At 32.9% G+C, this 16,530-nt stretch overlaps 1 protein-coding gene across 1 annotated transcript; it reads left to right on the plus strand.

Annotated features, from left to right (window-relative positions):
- Window positions 1–659: 659 nt before the first annotated feature.
- Window positions 660–2,958, plus strand: LOC141486719 (uncharacterized). The gene is made up of 2 exons (XM_074185222.1): window positions 660–1,272; window positions 2,423–2,958. Exons 1-2 carry the CDS (start codon window positions 880–882, stop codon window positions 2,915–2,917), a joined length of 888 nt encoding a protein of 295 aa, XP_074041323.1. The 5' UTR covers window positions 660–879; the 3' UTR covers window positions 2,918–2,958.
- The last annotated feature ends 13,572 nt before the right edge of the window (window positions 2,959–16,530 follow it).

The following is a 16,530-nucleotide window of genomic DNA, read 5'->3' on the forward strand; positions in this document are numbered from 1 at the left end:
GGATTTCGTCACATTTTGTCTTCAATCGAGGACCGCCTGCCCGGTACTGACGATGTCCAACAGGCTGAAACAGCTGTCTATATATATATATATACATAATAAAATGGCAACAGGCGCTATAAAGAAACTACCGTGTACCATATCAACCGGAACATAATAAAGCATATGGCACATGTGGGAATTCAATTTATTTCAATGATAATAATTTTATTTCCAAGAATTGATAATCTATTCAGATTAAATTCCTAAAATTTCATTGCAATGAAATTTTAACTATGCCTCATATTAAAAATGAATGTTATTATTTTTGAAAGGTCAGCATTCCTAGTTCTAGTCATGAAATGGAAAAAATATTTATTGAAATTTCATTCTGAATATTTCCCCATTTTCAAGTATTTTCATTTCAAACGGAAAGTTTTGAAAATTCATTTGTTCTTGGGGCCGTTCAAGTATTACGTAAGCACTAGAAGGTGGCGGGGGTCCTTGCTTGGATTAGTTTTGATGGCATGAGTGGCGGAGTGGTCTAGATGGTGATTACGTCAGCAGTAGTCATTTACTTTTTTACACATTTAGGTACCCATACATTGTCTATGTTTGAAAACGAAACGCATTTTTGTGGATTCCCACAAATAATAATATTTACTTTTGCGTACTCGCTTAAGGGCCCTGTAAACGATCAAATTATTTGTCAAATATTCGTTTGACAAACGTGTTTGTCAAATTTTTTGAAAGTGTGCGAGCTTGTTTGACGTGTTTGTCAAACAATGTAAATGTTTGACCTGTTTGATGGAAATTTTGATTGACGGTGTGTTTGGCAAACCTGTTTGATAGTGTGCAATGGTGTTTGTCAAATAAGATCTCAGTTATTGCCTTGATACCATGGAGAACACAACTGCGACAATCAATAACGGCAACATGTCAGAAAAAGAATGTCTTTTGGAATTTATCTCCGTATATCGCGACATGCCGATGCTGTGGAGAATAAAATCAAAAGACTATATGGATAAACACAAGAGAATGAATGCGATCAAAAAAATGACGGAGTTATTGAAAGTGTCTCGCGGGAACATCACTGAAGAAGATGTTAAAAAAAAAATTAATATTTTACGAACAACTTTCAAGCGTGAAAATAATAAGGTGAAGAAATCTATGCTTTCTGGATCTGGTACTGATGAACTCTATGTACCTTCATTATGGTACTACAAAGAGCTTGAATTTCTACAAGACCAAGTGGAGGAAGAATCGGGGATCAGTTCAATAACAGGACAAACGGTAAATAGTAACAATGTTTATTTTATTTTAATTCTACAAGTACAACATATACAGTTACCCACTCTAAACATTTGAAATTTTTTCATTTTCAAATAAGAATTCATTTTCAAAAGAATATTTTTATAAACAACTTGTTACAAATAGGTACAACATAATATTTTAACCTAACCAATAATAATATTTTAACTTAACCAATTAATAAATATTTTTTATTTTCACAAGTACAGCAAATACGATTAGGTACCTATTCTAAACATTTGTTTTGCCATGGAATAGCACCCGTTGAATTAAAATATTCACAAAAATCATCTCTCACTTCTTTTGCTAATGTAGCGCTATTTCCAGCCCGTGCACGTTCGATATTCAACAATTGATTTGACTCATTTCTCCAAGATCCTTGTATGACAGTCCCTGTAACACAATCTTCCATGTCTAATTCTCCATTCCTAATGTAGTTTTTTTGTTTCATTAGTAAATTGTGTAAATGACAACACGCCATTACTACAATTTTAGCTTTTGTAGGACATAATTTGATGGGTTTTTGGAGAATCTTAAAACGACTCGCAAGAATGCCGAATACATTTTCAATTATTCGCCGAGCACGGGATAAACGATAATTGAAAATCCTTCTGTTGTCATTTAAAACCTGCTTATTGTAGGGCTTCATAAAATTTGGAAGAAGCTGGAAAGCTTCATCGCCTACAAATACAAATGGCATTTTTTTATTAAAGTTTGGCAATTCCTGTGGCTCTGGAATCTGCAACTGGTTGTTCTCAAACATATTCCAAAATTTTGTATTTTTAAGTACTCCTCCATCTGACACTCTACCATTTGTACCGACATCAATCATGATAAATTCATAATTTGCATTAGCTATGGCCATAAGCACTATGCTGTGTGTTCCCTTATAATTATAATAATAGGAACCGGAATGCTCAGGTTTTTGTAACGTGATATGCTTTCCGTCTACAGCTCCGATGCAATTATCAAAGTTCCATGAATTTCCAAATTGTCGTGCCAATATTTTCCAACTTTCTTGTGTTTTGGGTATCTGAAACATAAAAATACTTATTATTATTATGTAATATGTTTATTATTATGTATTATTATTATTATGTAATATGTTTATATTTATTGTTTTGGTTTCTAGGAATCGTCAAAACTATCAACATCAACATCAACACAATCACCTTTGCCACCTTCAGCATCTATTAGTCCTGTACAAATAAAAAAGAAGAAAAAGGAGGACTTGCAACAGGACTTATTGACATTAGCCAGGGATCATTTCAAAAAACCTGAAAATGAATATCAGGTGATGGCAAGAAACTGGGCCTTTAAGCTAGAGCGCATGTCTGGAGAACAAAGAAGACTGGCAGAAAAATTTATAAACGAAATACTCTTTGAAGGAGAAGAAGGAAACCTTCATCGACATTCGGTAGTTATTAATCCGTCTCAGCCAGCACTCGCTTGGAACACTCCATCACCTACTCCGTACAGCCCATCTCCTATTTCACAACAATCATATCTGTCCAATACGGAGCAACCTGTGGTGATTCATATTTCAGACTCGCAAACAAATGAAACTAATACAGAAACTGAAGATGATACAGCAGCCAAATTTATAAACAATTTTTATTCTCTTTAAATTATATATTTTGTAATTTTGAAATAAAAATCTTACCTGAATATTGCTTAATTTTTCATTTATTGCCTCACAAGTTTCAATGATAATGCCGCTGAGTGTACGAGGTGCAATGCAGGCTTGAAATTTTAGGTCTTCAAAATCGGCGCCACTAGCCAGGTACCTCAAGGTTATAGATAATCTTTGAGAAGCTGGTATAGATTTACGCATAACGGTATCTTGTTTTGCTATGCAAGGACTTAGCAATGTTAATAAATCTTCAAATGTTTTATGGTCCATGCGCAGGAAGTTTGCATAGTCATTTGGTTCTGTGAGCACTATTTCCCGTAACAAATTTTCGTGCGTATATTTATCCCGTAATTTCAACCATTCTCTAGACCATCGACGACCTTTTTTCTTTTTCTTCATACATAGTGCTAGTGTCAATGCCAAAAACGCCTTATCTGTATTATCACTCATTGTTATATACGACAGAAGATGATAACAACACACGAACGTCAAGGAGAAAACTGAAATATGGGCAAATTTATTTGATCTATTGGTTTGATCGTATGCGCTTTTGTTTGATGAAAACATGAAGTTTGACAAACAAATTCGACAAACAAATTTGACCGTCTACAGGACCCTTTAGAACCGAGTAGGGAATTACCATGAGTTATTCACTTATCTAAATATCTTCCGTCAATCTATTGTTTAGTTTCGATACGATTGACGATTTGACGTATTGTAAGCAAAGCAAAGCCCGTTAATGTTTATATTACCGTTGATCAACTTTCGCCGTAATTGAATTGTTTAATTAAGATGTCGTTTCAAATAGACAAATCCAAGTTATACCAAAAATTGTTCGAAAGTTTTGAAAAAATTCCATACAAATACGAAAGTACAAAATGTACATAGATGAGTTAACGAAGTGTGGCGTAATAATAAGTTAGAAGCGAAGTCCGACAAGGAACTTGAAATTTTAGTCTCTAAGAGAATTGAAGAATTGCAAGCTGACTAAGAATACATCCAATCTACTACGTTTTCTTTTAAAGATGAGTGATGAAACCATTTTAGGGATAAGTACTAGGAATATTACACTACACCAGAAATATTAGACGTTTAATGATTATCAGATATTATAACATACCTCAAATTTTAGTCATTAAATAGATTCATTCCTTTAGAATTACAATTGATCACAAAAATACAGGGAGGTAATTTTTGGCATTTGATGGGTTCGATTCCCGGCTGTGGCTTTCAAATAATCTTTGAATGCAGTTTTTTTGAGTGACTTGAATACATTGAAATAAAAATGATTAAGTATAACAATGTTTACGTGAGTATGGGAGGGGGTTAGAGCTTTGCTTACTTTTGCTGACAAGGGGATGTGGGGGTGAATAATTGTTATAAATATGCTTACGTAATACCTGAACGGCCCCTTGAAAAATTCAAAAATTATATTGAAAATCTGTTTTAATGTATCCTGATGGGTTGACGTGGGAGGTTTGCTTCACTCACTAATCCACCGTTGTGTGAACCGGTGGTTCGAACCGGACGATCGATTTTCACTTCATATCGTCTAGTCTATGTTAGGATTCACACGTTGAAAGATAAGAACTCGTTAGTCTTTAGCTCGCACAAGTTTCGACGAGCTGTCGTTCGTAGGGGGGCGACAGCTAGTTACCGAAAAAAACAGATTTTTATTTCAACCTATGTACGCACCAGGGTAAGTGATCAATGTTTCAGTTGATTTCTATATGATTGTGTATTGTGACGCGTCTATTTTCCTTTTCTACTTCTTTTTTGAATTTGAATGATAACAACGTTCACAAGGTTTCAGGTAGCTACCGATATATTCGAAGAGTTATGAAGCTGACACTTCTTTGTCTAATTTTTGTCTGGTTGATACAATGGTTTAATTTTTTTTCAAATCTTGTTTGATTTTTCATTGACGTTGACTATTTATGATTTTGTAGGCATATGACTGTCTTATGTCCAAAAGACCGGTTTCATTGCATACAATATCACCGCAATATGTTATTTTCTTTCCTAGCATGATTTTCAAAAAATATTTCTGTGTTATTTCCATATTGTATAATTGATTCAATCAGGGCTGAGTACATCATTTTCAATTGAGTTAGGGCTTTCTGTCAATTGTTTGAATTTAAATAAAATTGTACTGAAGTTTTTAACAACATTCATATACACATATTCCACTCCATGAATTTAACGAATTCAACTCCAAAATATCAAATATGGTATGTTTCTTCAATAACTATATTTTTTCATTTTAAATATCTGAATGACAAGCTATTGAATATATTAGGTTTTTCGAAATTAATTGTTGATTTCAAGTGATCAAACCAAAACTTGATATTTTTCAAATCACTTCCAGTTATGACTTTTGCATTCTTCCAATTTTCAGCAATGTATAATATTATAATGGTCTCATCTGCAGAAATAAAATGTTTCTAATGAACTCATGATTTAGTATGCTATTTTTATATATGGAGAATATGTGGTTTGCTGAAAACATAATTCATTTTACTTCACTTTGAGAAAAGTATGATTTTGAATGTCGTAACACTATATCTTTAGAGCCATAATTTTCTAGAATGTCTGTAAGATAAAAGTGATCAACAGTGTTGAAAGCTCTCATCTAATCTAGAAAAATATACAATACTGATTTATCACAATTGAGAGCTCCCTATTGATTATTTGTGAGATAGACAATATCGTCTCCAGTGGACACTCCCTTTCCAAAACCAAATTGCTTTTCTGATATAGTTTGTGTGTCTTCAGTTAGCTGATGGTTCGTGATTTTATGAGTTCTTCGACAACCTTGTCAATGGTAGTCATAGAGGTAATTGTTTATGGATGATAGTTTTTTTATATAGCGGTTTTATGATACCAACCTCCATCAGGCACGAGGAAAACAGTCCGGATTCAAAGATCTTATCAACAAAATGTGAATTGAGAGTTCACTCAATATATCCAAATTTTCTTTCAAATATTCTGAAGTGATTTCATTATGGCCTGGTGCTTCATTACATTTGAGTTCAGTTATAAATAATTTTACCCTCTTTTGCGAATGTCGAGCGGAAAACGTGAACTGGACAGGTAATTTTGTTTATTTTGTCTTTAATTTGTGATCCTAATTTTTTCTGCCATTTCTCCATACAGTTGTATAATGTTCATTGAAGTAATTAGCGATCTCAACATTACACTTCAATCTTTCATTGAATTTAATTTCTCTTCACTTTCTATAGTACTAATACTCATAATGTTCAAGATTTCACCACCTCACGACTGACAAATTATTATTTAACTATAATATCTGTATTACTAATGATATACTCATATCATATCATTTTACGGTTCGTTTTCTGAAGATTTTAATCTACAAATATTTACCACTTGAAAATTCATAATAGCTAATCTGAGGATTAAATTTTATCCGATTTTGAGCAAGAATAAAAAAAGCGTCATACAATGTCTGGTGTGTATGTATTCCCTCAACCACAATATGTCATTATTCATTCACATGCTCTGAATATATTTTCACATGCTAGAAACCCTTTGAAATCTTCAGAAATGAGACCTGAAATGACATCTCAGTTATTGTTGTGGTCATTCCAATTGTCAGAAATATTAATAGTAGGCCAACCCATGCTATTTTTGCCCACAAAGGTTCAGGTTTGCGAAGTGTTAGTTTTATTTGTAGGTAGAAATCTTTATACAAAAGTTTTGATGCGAGAAAAATACATGGTTTCCGGTATACTCGTATTCACGAAGATACAGGGATTTTTTTTTCATGAGCAGAATATTTTTTCAATAATCGTTCGTTAAAAAAATACAAATCATTTTGGATGAGAATTGATATCTATGAAACTATTAGTACTTAGTACTAAGTACTTAGTGAGACCATGTCTCTCAAAAATCGTTGCATTGAGAGCTAATACTCGTCAATTTTCTCTACAAGATTCACAGTCACGAAGATATCAAGTTGTTATCTTATATCATTGCATATTCCGAATACCTCAAATATTTTGTGTTTTCAAAATTGTCATTCAGAGAAAAACGATCAATATTACTTTTCTAAGAGATATAATATTGATGAAAGACTAAATGAAAACATTTTTCTTGAAATAAAAATATTTACATGTTCTGTAAATGCAGGACTAGTAGGATAAATCGAAAAGTGCCCTTCCAAATTCCCATGTCGATGGATTTGCTTAAATTTCAGATGGAAATATTCATTTACTAACTATTATTTTAGATGGAAACATTCACTCAGGAACGATTATTTCGCTTGTGGATAAAAATAAAACTGGCTCTTCCCACGTCACAATTCAAAACTTTTCTTTGAGTTCAAGAGTTCGACTTTAATAACATGAGTTATTCATTAAAAAAAGTATCAATATCGATACTGCTTGTATTTTTTTATTCCCTATACTATATCGAAATTATTAAATACCATGAAAGAACACGCTTTAATGAGCAATATATTCATCTGATAGAGGCTACGTCAATATTAACTGATGATCTGTGTAACATTATAATCTCATTCTGAAATATTATGAATCAATGCTAGACAACAAGATTTCATCTTTCTATTCTACTCCAATAACAGGATTGAAATTTAATTTTCTATCAATCACTGTCCAGTATCCGGAGAAATCATTGTACTCTTACGAGATAAAGCCCTCTCTTGGTGACATTAACAGCATTAGATTCATTTTCACCGATAAATCTTCTTAAAAAAACAGAAGCGAATATGTTGGTGTTATAGGGGTAGTGAAGGATGTCAGGAGCTGAACGGATGTAGTACGGTCAAAGAGTTCATAAATGATTGTGGGTGAACAGTTACCAAACGTGGCTCTGCTATAAGAAAAGATCTGTCAGTTTCTTCGAAAAATAACTTCTTTTAGTATTAAATTGAACGAGTTGTATTGACAGTACTTCATTGCAAGTATTTTACGTGAATTAATCACTGTTTCGCTATAAAACTTTCACAGGTGTTAGTATTAAAGACGCGATAAAACTACTGTTCAGTGAAATATTTGTTGTGATTTTTTATTTTCTTTATTTGAAAACCGTATAGTGAAATATTTTTGATACGTTGATCAAATAGCATGAGTAGTATGAAAAACTTAACGCATTGATGAAGCATTTTTTATGACGAATGTTCAACTCAATGAGTGATCATTATGGAATGAAAAGTTTTGAATGCAGTGTTCGAAACCTCAAAAACTATAGACAAATCAAAATACCAAAACTCAGCTCATGGTTTCCCTTTCAAATTTGCTCAAGTTGCAGTGTTTGAAATTTGCAATTTTCTGAATATAATTACATTATACAAAGTCCGACTGCCAAAAATAACAATGGTATTGAATGAATGTTACATGTTATACTTCATATTGTCTGAAAATTAATAGAAAACTTAAATCATTGAAAATACCAAAAATCACCGGGCTGAAGTATTCAGATAACTCAGTTGAAACAGAATTAATGAAAAAAATCACTTCATTATGTTTTGTATCCAAAATACTGTGTTCAATAGATGTTTTCAATTTCTATCACACGTGTCGTTTTAAATTTTGAAGAAACATGCAGAGTTCAATATATGCTTGGCAATTCAAAGAAGTTGAACTCATTTTTATATCAAGCCAAATATCAATTATCACAAACTTGGGTTGAATGGTGAAAACATCAAATGGAGTTGTATATTTCATATCTGCACCATAAAATAATTATTATTGACATATTTCAGTTAATTGAAAAATAGTCATTGTTCTTGAATAAGAATTGTATATTGATATTGATTCTATCAAGTGTTCATGACTTTCCTTTTAAATGATGTCTTAATTTTATATTCGAATAAATCAAGACATAATATTGAATAATGTCAACTCGAAATGTGTAATTGTCCCATTATAAAATTACTAGATATGAGAAATTGAATCTTTATTTATAATATCATATTCGTTAAATGTTTTTGTCGGTATCTCTACAAACACACCAAATTATTATATATTTTGACCGTATTATCAGAAACAAGTTAGTAGGTCACTGTGACAACGTTTGGTAGCCGTGGGTGAGTTCAAACCTGAGGGTTAAGAAAGGGTTACTATCCACATGGCGAGTTGACACAAAGCCGCCCCGTAGCGTGGGAGTGTTACCTGCCAGCAAAGACCACACTCGTTTCCAGTGACATATCAATATAAAAAATGTGTAAGAAATAATTTGTCAAATAACTATTTTGGATATTGAGTTAATGATATTTGAAGACAATTGTCTAAACATTATTCAAAAGTCGTCTATATCATGATGAATGAACGTTTAGAGTGTATTGACATAACAATAACTGCCTTCTTCTTTTGGTGAGTTCAATAAATATAAATTCCAGTTTTTTATGAGGTCCCAAGAATTTTAACACTTTCAGTAATTTAAGAAGTGTGTGGTCGCATGCCTTCAGTAGAGGAGCCTTATAAAGTTTTATTTACTATTTCAATTATATCAATTATATAAAAATATAAAGCACTCACGATGCAAGTGTGAGGCACAAAATTTGAAAGGTGTAGTTCTTGAAAAACAAGTAATTTTTGTACTACTAAAAATATCGGAATACTGATGAGTGACCACAGGTTAATGAAACGAAAATGCATTTTTTGCTTCGGCGATGACAATAAGGTTAGATAACGTTCATATTGAAAGTACTAAATTTCACATTTATATTACGTAATAATATACATAATTCGACCCCTTTTTCTATTTTCAGAAAAAAAGGCTCTGGGGGTGAGGGGTTGAAGTTAAGAAGACACACTACACTGTGTGTCATAACTCAGTAACTCCAGTCTAGCTGCTTTTTGCTACATGATATATATACAAAAACTTTAGCTTGAACTGTTTTCGATGGAATACCCAGTATAGTCATTATACAGTTTATTTATTAATTTTTGAAAAACAAAATTTCGAGATTGAAGTCAGAGTTTTGACTTTCAAAGTGACAATTCACAAGAAACAGAAAATACAAAGATGTGGCCCTTATGGGCTTTCGTGAACTAGTGAATTCAATTAAGAATAGTGTTTATATGAAGTATTCATGAACAGTTTTTGAATCATGCCTCATTTTTACAATTTGAACAGTTTTTGAATCTTAGGAATCAATTTCACAAGTTGAGTGCCTTTTGAATTATAGGTAATGTTTCTTCAGTAATATGTAGTGCTCTCAGATAATCGAAAGGTTTTATTGTCCCTTGAGACATTTTATTTGTTTTCTTTATCATAATAAATGTATTTGGTTTCATCTGTATTGAGAAACGTGAATGATAGATAAGTTGATGAGTTTTTGAATTATTCATATGTCACATTGAAGCCTTACACCAAATCAGGTGATATTTCAATATCAAGACCCTTGCTTCATTTCATTGACTAAAATAACTCCACAGCTTCTTATGCTTTTGAATCTTCATCTTGAAGCAATACGACAAAAAAACAGAATAACATTTTAGTAAATACGTTAACCGGAGTGAACAAAAAACAATTTCAAAGTCATTTCAAGCTCATAATCGTAGATAATACAAAAATGTTGGATACAATATATCTCTCATTATGAAAAGGAAATATTATAGTGAATATTTAGAAATTAAAAATTATGTATATATTCTATATTCTAAACTGTTACAGATGTGAAAACGATTAAATGGAAAAAAGGTAATGATGGTGAGAAACAGTACAGTGGCCAAATAAATTTCACCCTTCTTGAGTTATATATGGAAAACTATTTTTTTACGGATAGAATTGTTATTTCAGAAAAAATTTAAAAAAATTCCATTGTATTTTGAATGTATTATAACGATGTAACAATAAATCTTTGATTGAACGTTTTGTATCAACACGGCCACCATAACTTTTCCAAATACGGACCTGTTACTTTCTCTACAAATATTGATGAAGCCAGAAAATCTCAATTATTTCTGTTGTTATTTTGGGGGTGAATAAAACCAATTCAGAAAATGAATTATACATGACAATCTACATTGTTTGTTGAATGCATATAGATTGTCTGTCCAAACTATTTCTGTGGAAATTTTCCAGCTTGATGGGTGTAATGCTATTACATACATCTCTCATTTACTGTTCAAGATAGTCGATATAAGTACTAGGTGCGAAACAGCATCATCCTTCAAGTATCCCTGGACAAAAAATCCAGAGGACTAAGGTTTGGAGATCGAGCTGAACAGGCAATTGTTCCATAGTTTCCAATTCATTTTTTGGAAACATCGCATCCGAATGGTCCCTTACTGTAAGCTGTATTATGGGGAGGGAAACTGTCTTGTTGAAAATATTGTATTTCATGGCGGATGTTCAGTGACATTTCATCAAAGTAAAAGAAATATGTGGATACATTTCACCATACAAATGGTCTTCGTGAAGAAGAGACCTGGTATGGGTGTTTCCAAAATTCCCAACCAAATAATTATTCCGGACCTTTTCTGTAAATTGGTTTCTCTATGTAAATTTTCATATGTATCGATCCACCTATAATGATATCGTGAAGAGGCTATATCAGGGCCCCCCTAATATCATTAAATCTATGTAACTTATGCTGTCAATCCACAAATAAATGAAGATTTCTCTCCAAAAATATATAATGGCTGTTTCCGTTAAGTGTGAATTTTGATTCGTTTGTCCATATTTTTTTTACAACTGAACCACATCGCAAATCATATTTTACTTCTACAATCCCTTCAATTTAAGTGATGAACTTTACGAATCCTGTGGAATTTGTAATTTTTTTTAATATTTCTGGTAAATTTTACAGAAATCTCTAATTCGCACGTAATTACTCGTAAAGAACAATCTTGATCAGAAATATTTTTGTAACTCACCAATCCTATATTGAAAAAAAATGTTTTTACTTTGTTGATATTCATGATGTAATATTCGCTAACTCAGAACATTTATTTGGTTCGTCACACTTCACTAAACAAAACATTTTCTAGTTTGATATCTGTCAAATGCATGCGGTCTCTCAAATTTCTTCCTAAGCAGGAAGGAGATTTCTATTTGATTTTGCATAAAGATTAGATTTCATCAGTTCGGACTTCCATTGTCTAATATGATATAAATTGATTTGAATTCCCTGAAAGAATCTGAAAAAAATTAAAAATAACAATGCTATTAAACAAAAAACTGAAATTACAAAGAAATATCATACAAGCAACAAAAAAAAAAGAATAATACAAGCTGAAAATTAAAAAAAATAAAAAATATTATCAACAAAAAGATGAAAAATAAAAATTAAAAGATTCCAAACCAACTAACGTCACGACGTTTCGATGGTTAGTATCCACAATCGTCTTCGGGTGATAACTGGACTTATTCCTCCGAGATCTGACTATTTATAGGTCATTCGAGTGATTTCACCTATCCCCTCTTCCCGCTCTCCACTTCATTGGTTTAGCGGGAGATGACCGTTTGGCGGGAGTTGGTCGTTTTTCGCTTGATTATAGGTTTCCATATGTTACGTATCTCTACGCTAGCTTGACTAAATGCGTTGTTGGACAACATCTACGCGGCTTCTTTGAATTTTATCCTAAACCAGTGTTCCTCTTTGTGGATGATTTCAGCTTGAGCCCACTTGATGTTATGTTGATGAGTCCAAACATGCTCTGCTATTCCGGATTTGCTGGTTTCTCCTCGCTGTGTATGTTTCTTGTGCTCAGCAAGGCGAACTTTCAATGGCCTCTTAGTTTCACCGATGAATGATTCTCCGCACTCGTAGGGTATCCGGTAAATGCAATTCTTGGAATCCCAATTCCCCTTTGGTGGCCTGGTTTTCGTGATGCTGCTACGGATAATGTTCCTAGATCTGAAACAGGTCCTGATGTTATACTTGGACCCAATCCTTCTTATCCTTTCCGATAATCCTCTGATGTAGGGAAGTACAAGTACTGGTTGTGGAGCTCTTGCTGTCTTCTAGCTAAAACCTGTTCTACCATCACTCTGGAGTAAACATTCCGTAGAAGGTCATTTTTGATGATGTCTAGTTTCTTTTCGAGACCTTTCTGTAAGGTAAAACATCATCTCTTGTGAAAAATTCAAGGCATTTCGTTGAACTACTAGGCATTCGGCAATGATAGTTTTTTTTTCTGATTGATTCGGCCGTTACTTGATGAAGATCTATAGTAATTTCACAAACTACACCTAAACGATTTGATCTCCACAAACTTTAGTGAAAATATATCACAACATGTTTCGCTAAACATTAGCTTTTTCAAGTGATTAATCTCACTAGTGATTAATCTCACTTGAAAAAACTAATGTTTAGCGAAACATGTTGTGATATATTTTCAATAAAGTTTGTGGAGATCAAATCGTTTAGGTGTAGTTTGTGAAATGATAGTATTAATGAATGCATTTTTCAACGTTTGTTTACGAAAATTCATTCCGGTGATTCCAGCTTCGAAAATGAGCATCAAAGTGGTCTATCTACAGTAATCCAGGACGAGAATTTAAGGACCCTTTTCGAGACTGACCCATCACAAACGGCGCGTGGGAAGGCAGAAGAACTAGGCATCAGCCCTCATGCGGTTTTTGGTGGTTCGAAATGAAAAGTGAGAGTGCCCTATGAATTGAACAATCAACAGAAATTGTCACTTTCCGAAGTGTGTTCTTCTTTGATTTTGCACAACCAAAATAATCCTTTTCTGAATCGGATCATCACGTGTGATGAAAAGTGGATCTTCTACTACAACAGGCGACGTTCAGGACAGTGGTTGGACACTGATGAGCCACCGAAGCACTTCTCAAAAGCGAAAATCCACCAAAAAAAGACCATGGTTACTGGATGGTGGTGTGATTCACTATAACTTTTTGCAAAGGGGCCAAATCATCATAGCAGAGTCCTATTGTGAGGAAATCGACGGAATGTATCGAAAATTGCGTCAGCAACAGCCGTCATTGGTCAACAGAAGAGGTTCGATCTTGCTTCACGGCAACGCCCGCCCGCATGTAATAATAATAATAATAGTAACCTTTATTAGCCATATGTGTATGAAATCTAACAACAAAGTAATAGTATGGTCAAAAGGAGCCAAATCAACCAAGACTGGTCTTCCTCGGGAACCTGGGATACAAAAAAAACACTAAAATTAAAGAATAAAGATTTGAAAAGTCGCAAAGATGAGTAGTTATATAATTATCATTGAAAATATAGAGGGGATTTAAGAAAGACATATTAACTAAAATTTATGGTGATTACATGAACTTATATAATCAAACATTGCTCCTGAAAAATTTTTTTCTGTAGGTGATTACGAAACCTGACCACTGACATTGTTTTTAGATTTTCAGGGAGTAGGTTGTATGCTTTGATCAGATTGTAAGAGAAGAATTTTTCAAATTGTTTAGTGCGGTGATTGGGAATTGTGATTATTTATTTATGCCTTAAATTCAAATTGTGAACGTCTGTCCTGTTTCTGATTTTTTCAGTGAGAGAAGAAGGAGTTTTATTTATTATCACTTTAATATTCATTACTACACCAAAGGTTCCAAACAGTATTTCACAAGTATTATCACTTTATGTAATAGAAATAGGCCATGAAGTTTCCACCGATTACTCATACACAACAATTCCGTAGTAACTAAGGTATGAGAGATTCTTTCAAACTTCCGGATGCCAAAAATAAGTCTTAGGCAGGAATTTTGCAGTTTTTGGATTCTAGATATATCTCTTACAGTCAGACAGGGCCCATAAACTAAATCACAATAGCTGGCTTGGGATAGTACCAGAGAATTGCATAAAAGAGTTTTGAGTGACCTACGCATAATATGTCTATGATCATACAAAATTTTAAGTTTTGCGTAAGATTTCTGAAGTATAAAAGATACATGATTGGATAATTTTAACTTACTATCGATAAATAACTCAAGGTTTTTGGACTTATCTTTCACAGTTAGTTGATTATCTTCAAATTGAATATTTATATCAGGTGGATTAATAGGTCCAAATAATATAACAGACGATTTCGATGGGTTTATAATTAAATCATGTTTTTTAGAAGTTTCTACAATTTGAAGCAGGTCTTTATTGATTTTCTGTTGGGACTCTGCTAATATGTTTGAATCGAAAAAGTAATAGATTTAAGTGTCATCTGCGTACATATGGATTCGTGAGTTTCTTAAATCACAATCCGAAAATTTAACGATTTGAGCGTCGATGTTCTATTTAACCCACCATATTTCCCAGATCTCTCACAAATCGGCTACCATCTTTTAAAACTTTTCGGTAACTTTTTCTTCGGTAGAACCTTTGTCAATTAGGATCAGGCAAAAACAGCCATCGTCGGCTTCATCGAATCCCAACCAAACAATTTTCATGCTGACGAAATCAATCGAGTTGTGTTACGTTGGCAAAAGTGCACTGGAAAAGTACACTAGCTAACTTATAACAATTATTTCTGTTTTTGGGTATAGACAAACGTTGACTTGGTGATAGTATATCGGATATGAAACGTGAGATGTGGGATTGAAAATATATAAAAGCCATCTTGTACAGTATGAAAAAAGCTTGTGAAAAAGCGCTTCAAATAACGTCGGAAAGAAAATTAAATTAAATTGGCAAATTCTGGTTTATTTTGAATATCTAATTACTAGAAATGTATTGATAGATTCGAGAGGTGTCTGTTGAAAGAAAATTGATTTTGTTCCGGCCACGTAAGTAACTCTTACTTCCTAATATTATCAGGTTCACATAAAATCGCTTACTACTGTCACTCACGTTGATTTAATACGGTCTGAAGGAATAGAGATGTTCACAAAAACCACGCGACGCTTCCAAACATTGAATTATCGCCCAAAGAACTGGAATGATATCCGGGAGTCCAAAGAATTGTTTGAGGTTTTTGTTGCACATAAAGGCCGCAAGCTGTTTTAATGTCGGTATCAAAAACCTATCACGGGTAGTCATGAATAAAATACAAATTTGTTATGTGTAAAATGGTTTAGTAAGCGCAATTTATACTGTGATATCAGTGAGTTACATTATTAATTCACCTTATAAATCTGGTGTTGTACGATATGGTTCGTTGTAAATTTCTATTGGTATGGGGGCATGCTGCGAGGTATCAAAGAGAGCTGTTTTACTGCGAGAGATGGAGAAATTCTATATGTATATGTGTTTGTATGTTTATGGCATCCGATGCATATTTATCATTTCAACAGTGGAACGAAAAAATTTATTGGTGAGAAAAATGTGTAAATATTATTAATTCTGATTTTTTCAAATGAAAGTTTTGTAGTTCAGGAATTATGAAAACGTATATTTTGCTGATTATATAATATTTACTGATAACGATAAGTTTCATGTAGACTCGAATTTGTTACTGTGATAGTGAACTTCGAAGTTAGATTATATCTTTCAAATTACTACTTTAAACAACATTTGCAGATTCTATTACAAGTACTACAATAATTTTTGTTACAATTCATTGAACTTATTGAAAGTGGCATTGATTATTGGTTAAACAAGTATATTCCACCCACGTTACCGATATCTCCACAACTTCTACGTTATAAAAAACAAATTGTTTCAAAAAAATTGTAGCCTTACAATAACTATCTTAACA

Source organism: Leptinotarsa decemlineata, unplaced genomic scaffold (genome assembly GCF_025532065.1).
Source record: "Leptinotarsa decemlineata unplaced genomic scaffold, Ldec_3_MD MMD2_tig00026369_RagTag_RagTag, whole genome shotgun sequence".
NCBI lineage: Eukaryota > Metazoa > Arthropoda > Insecta > Coleoptera > Chrysomelidae > Leptinotarsa > Leptinotarsa decemlineata.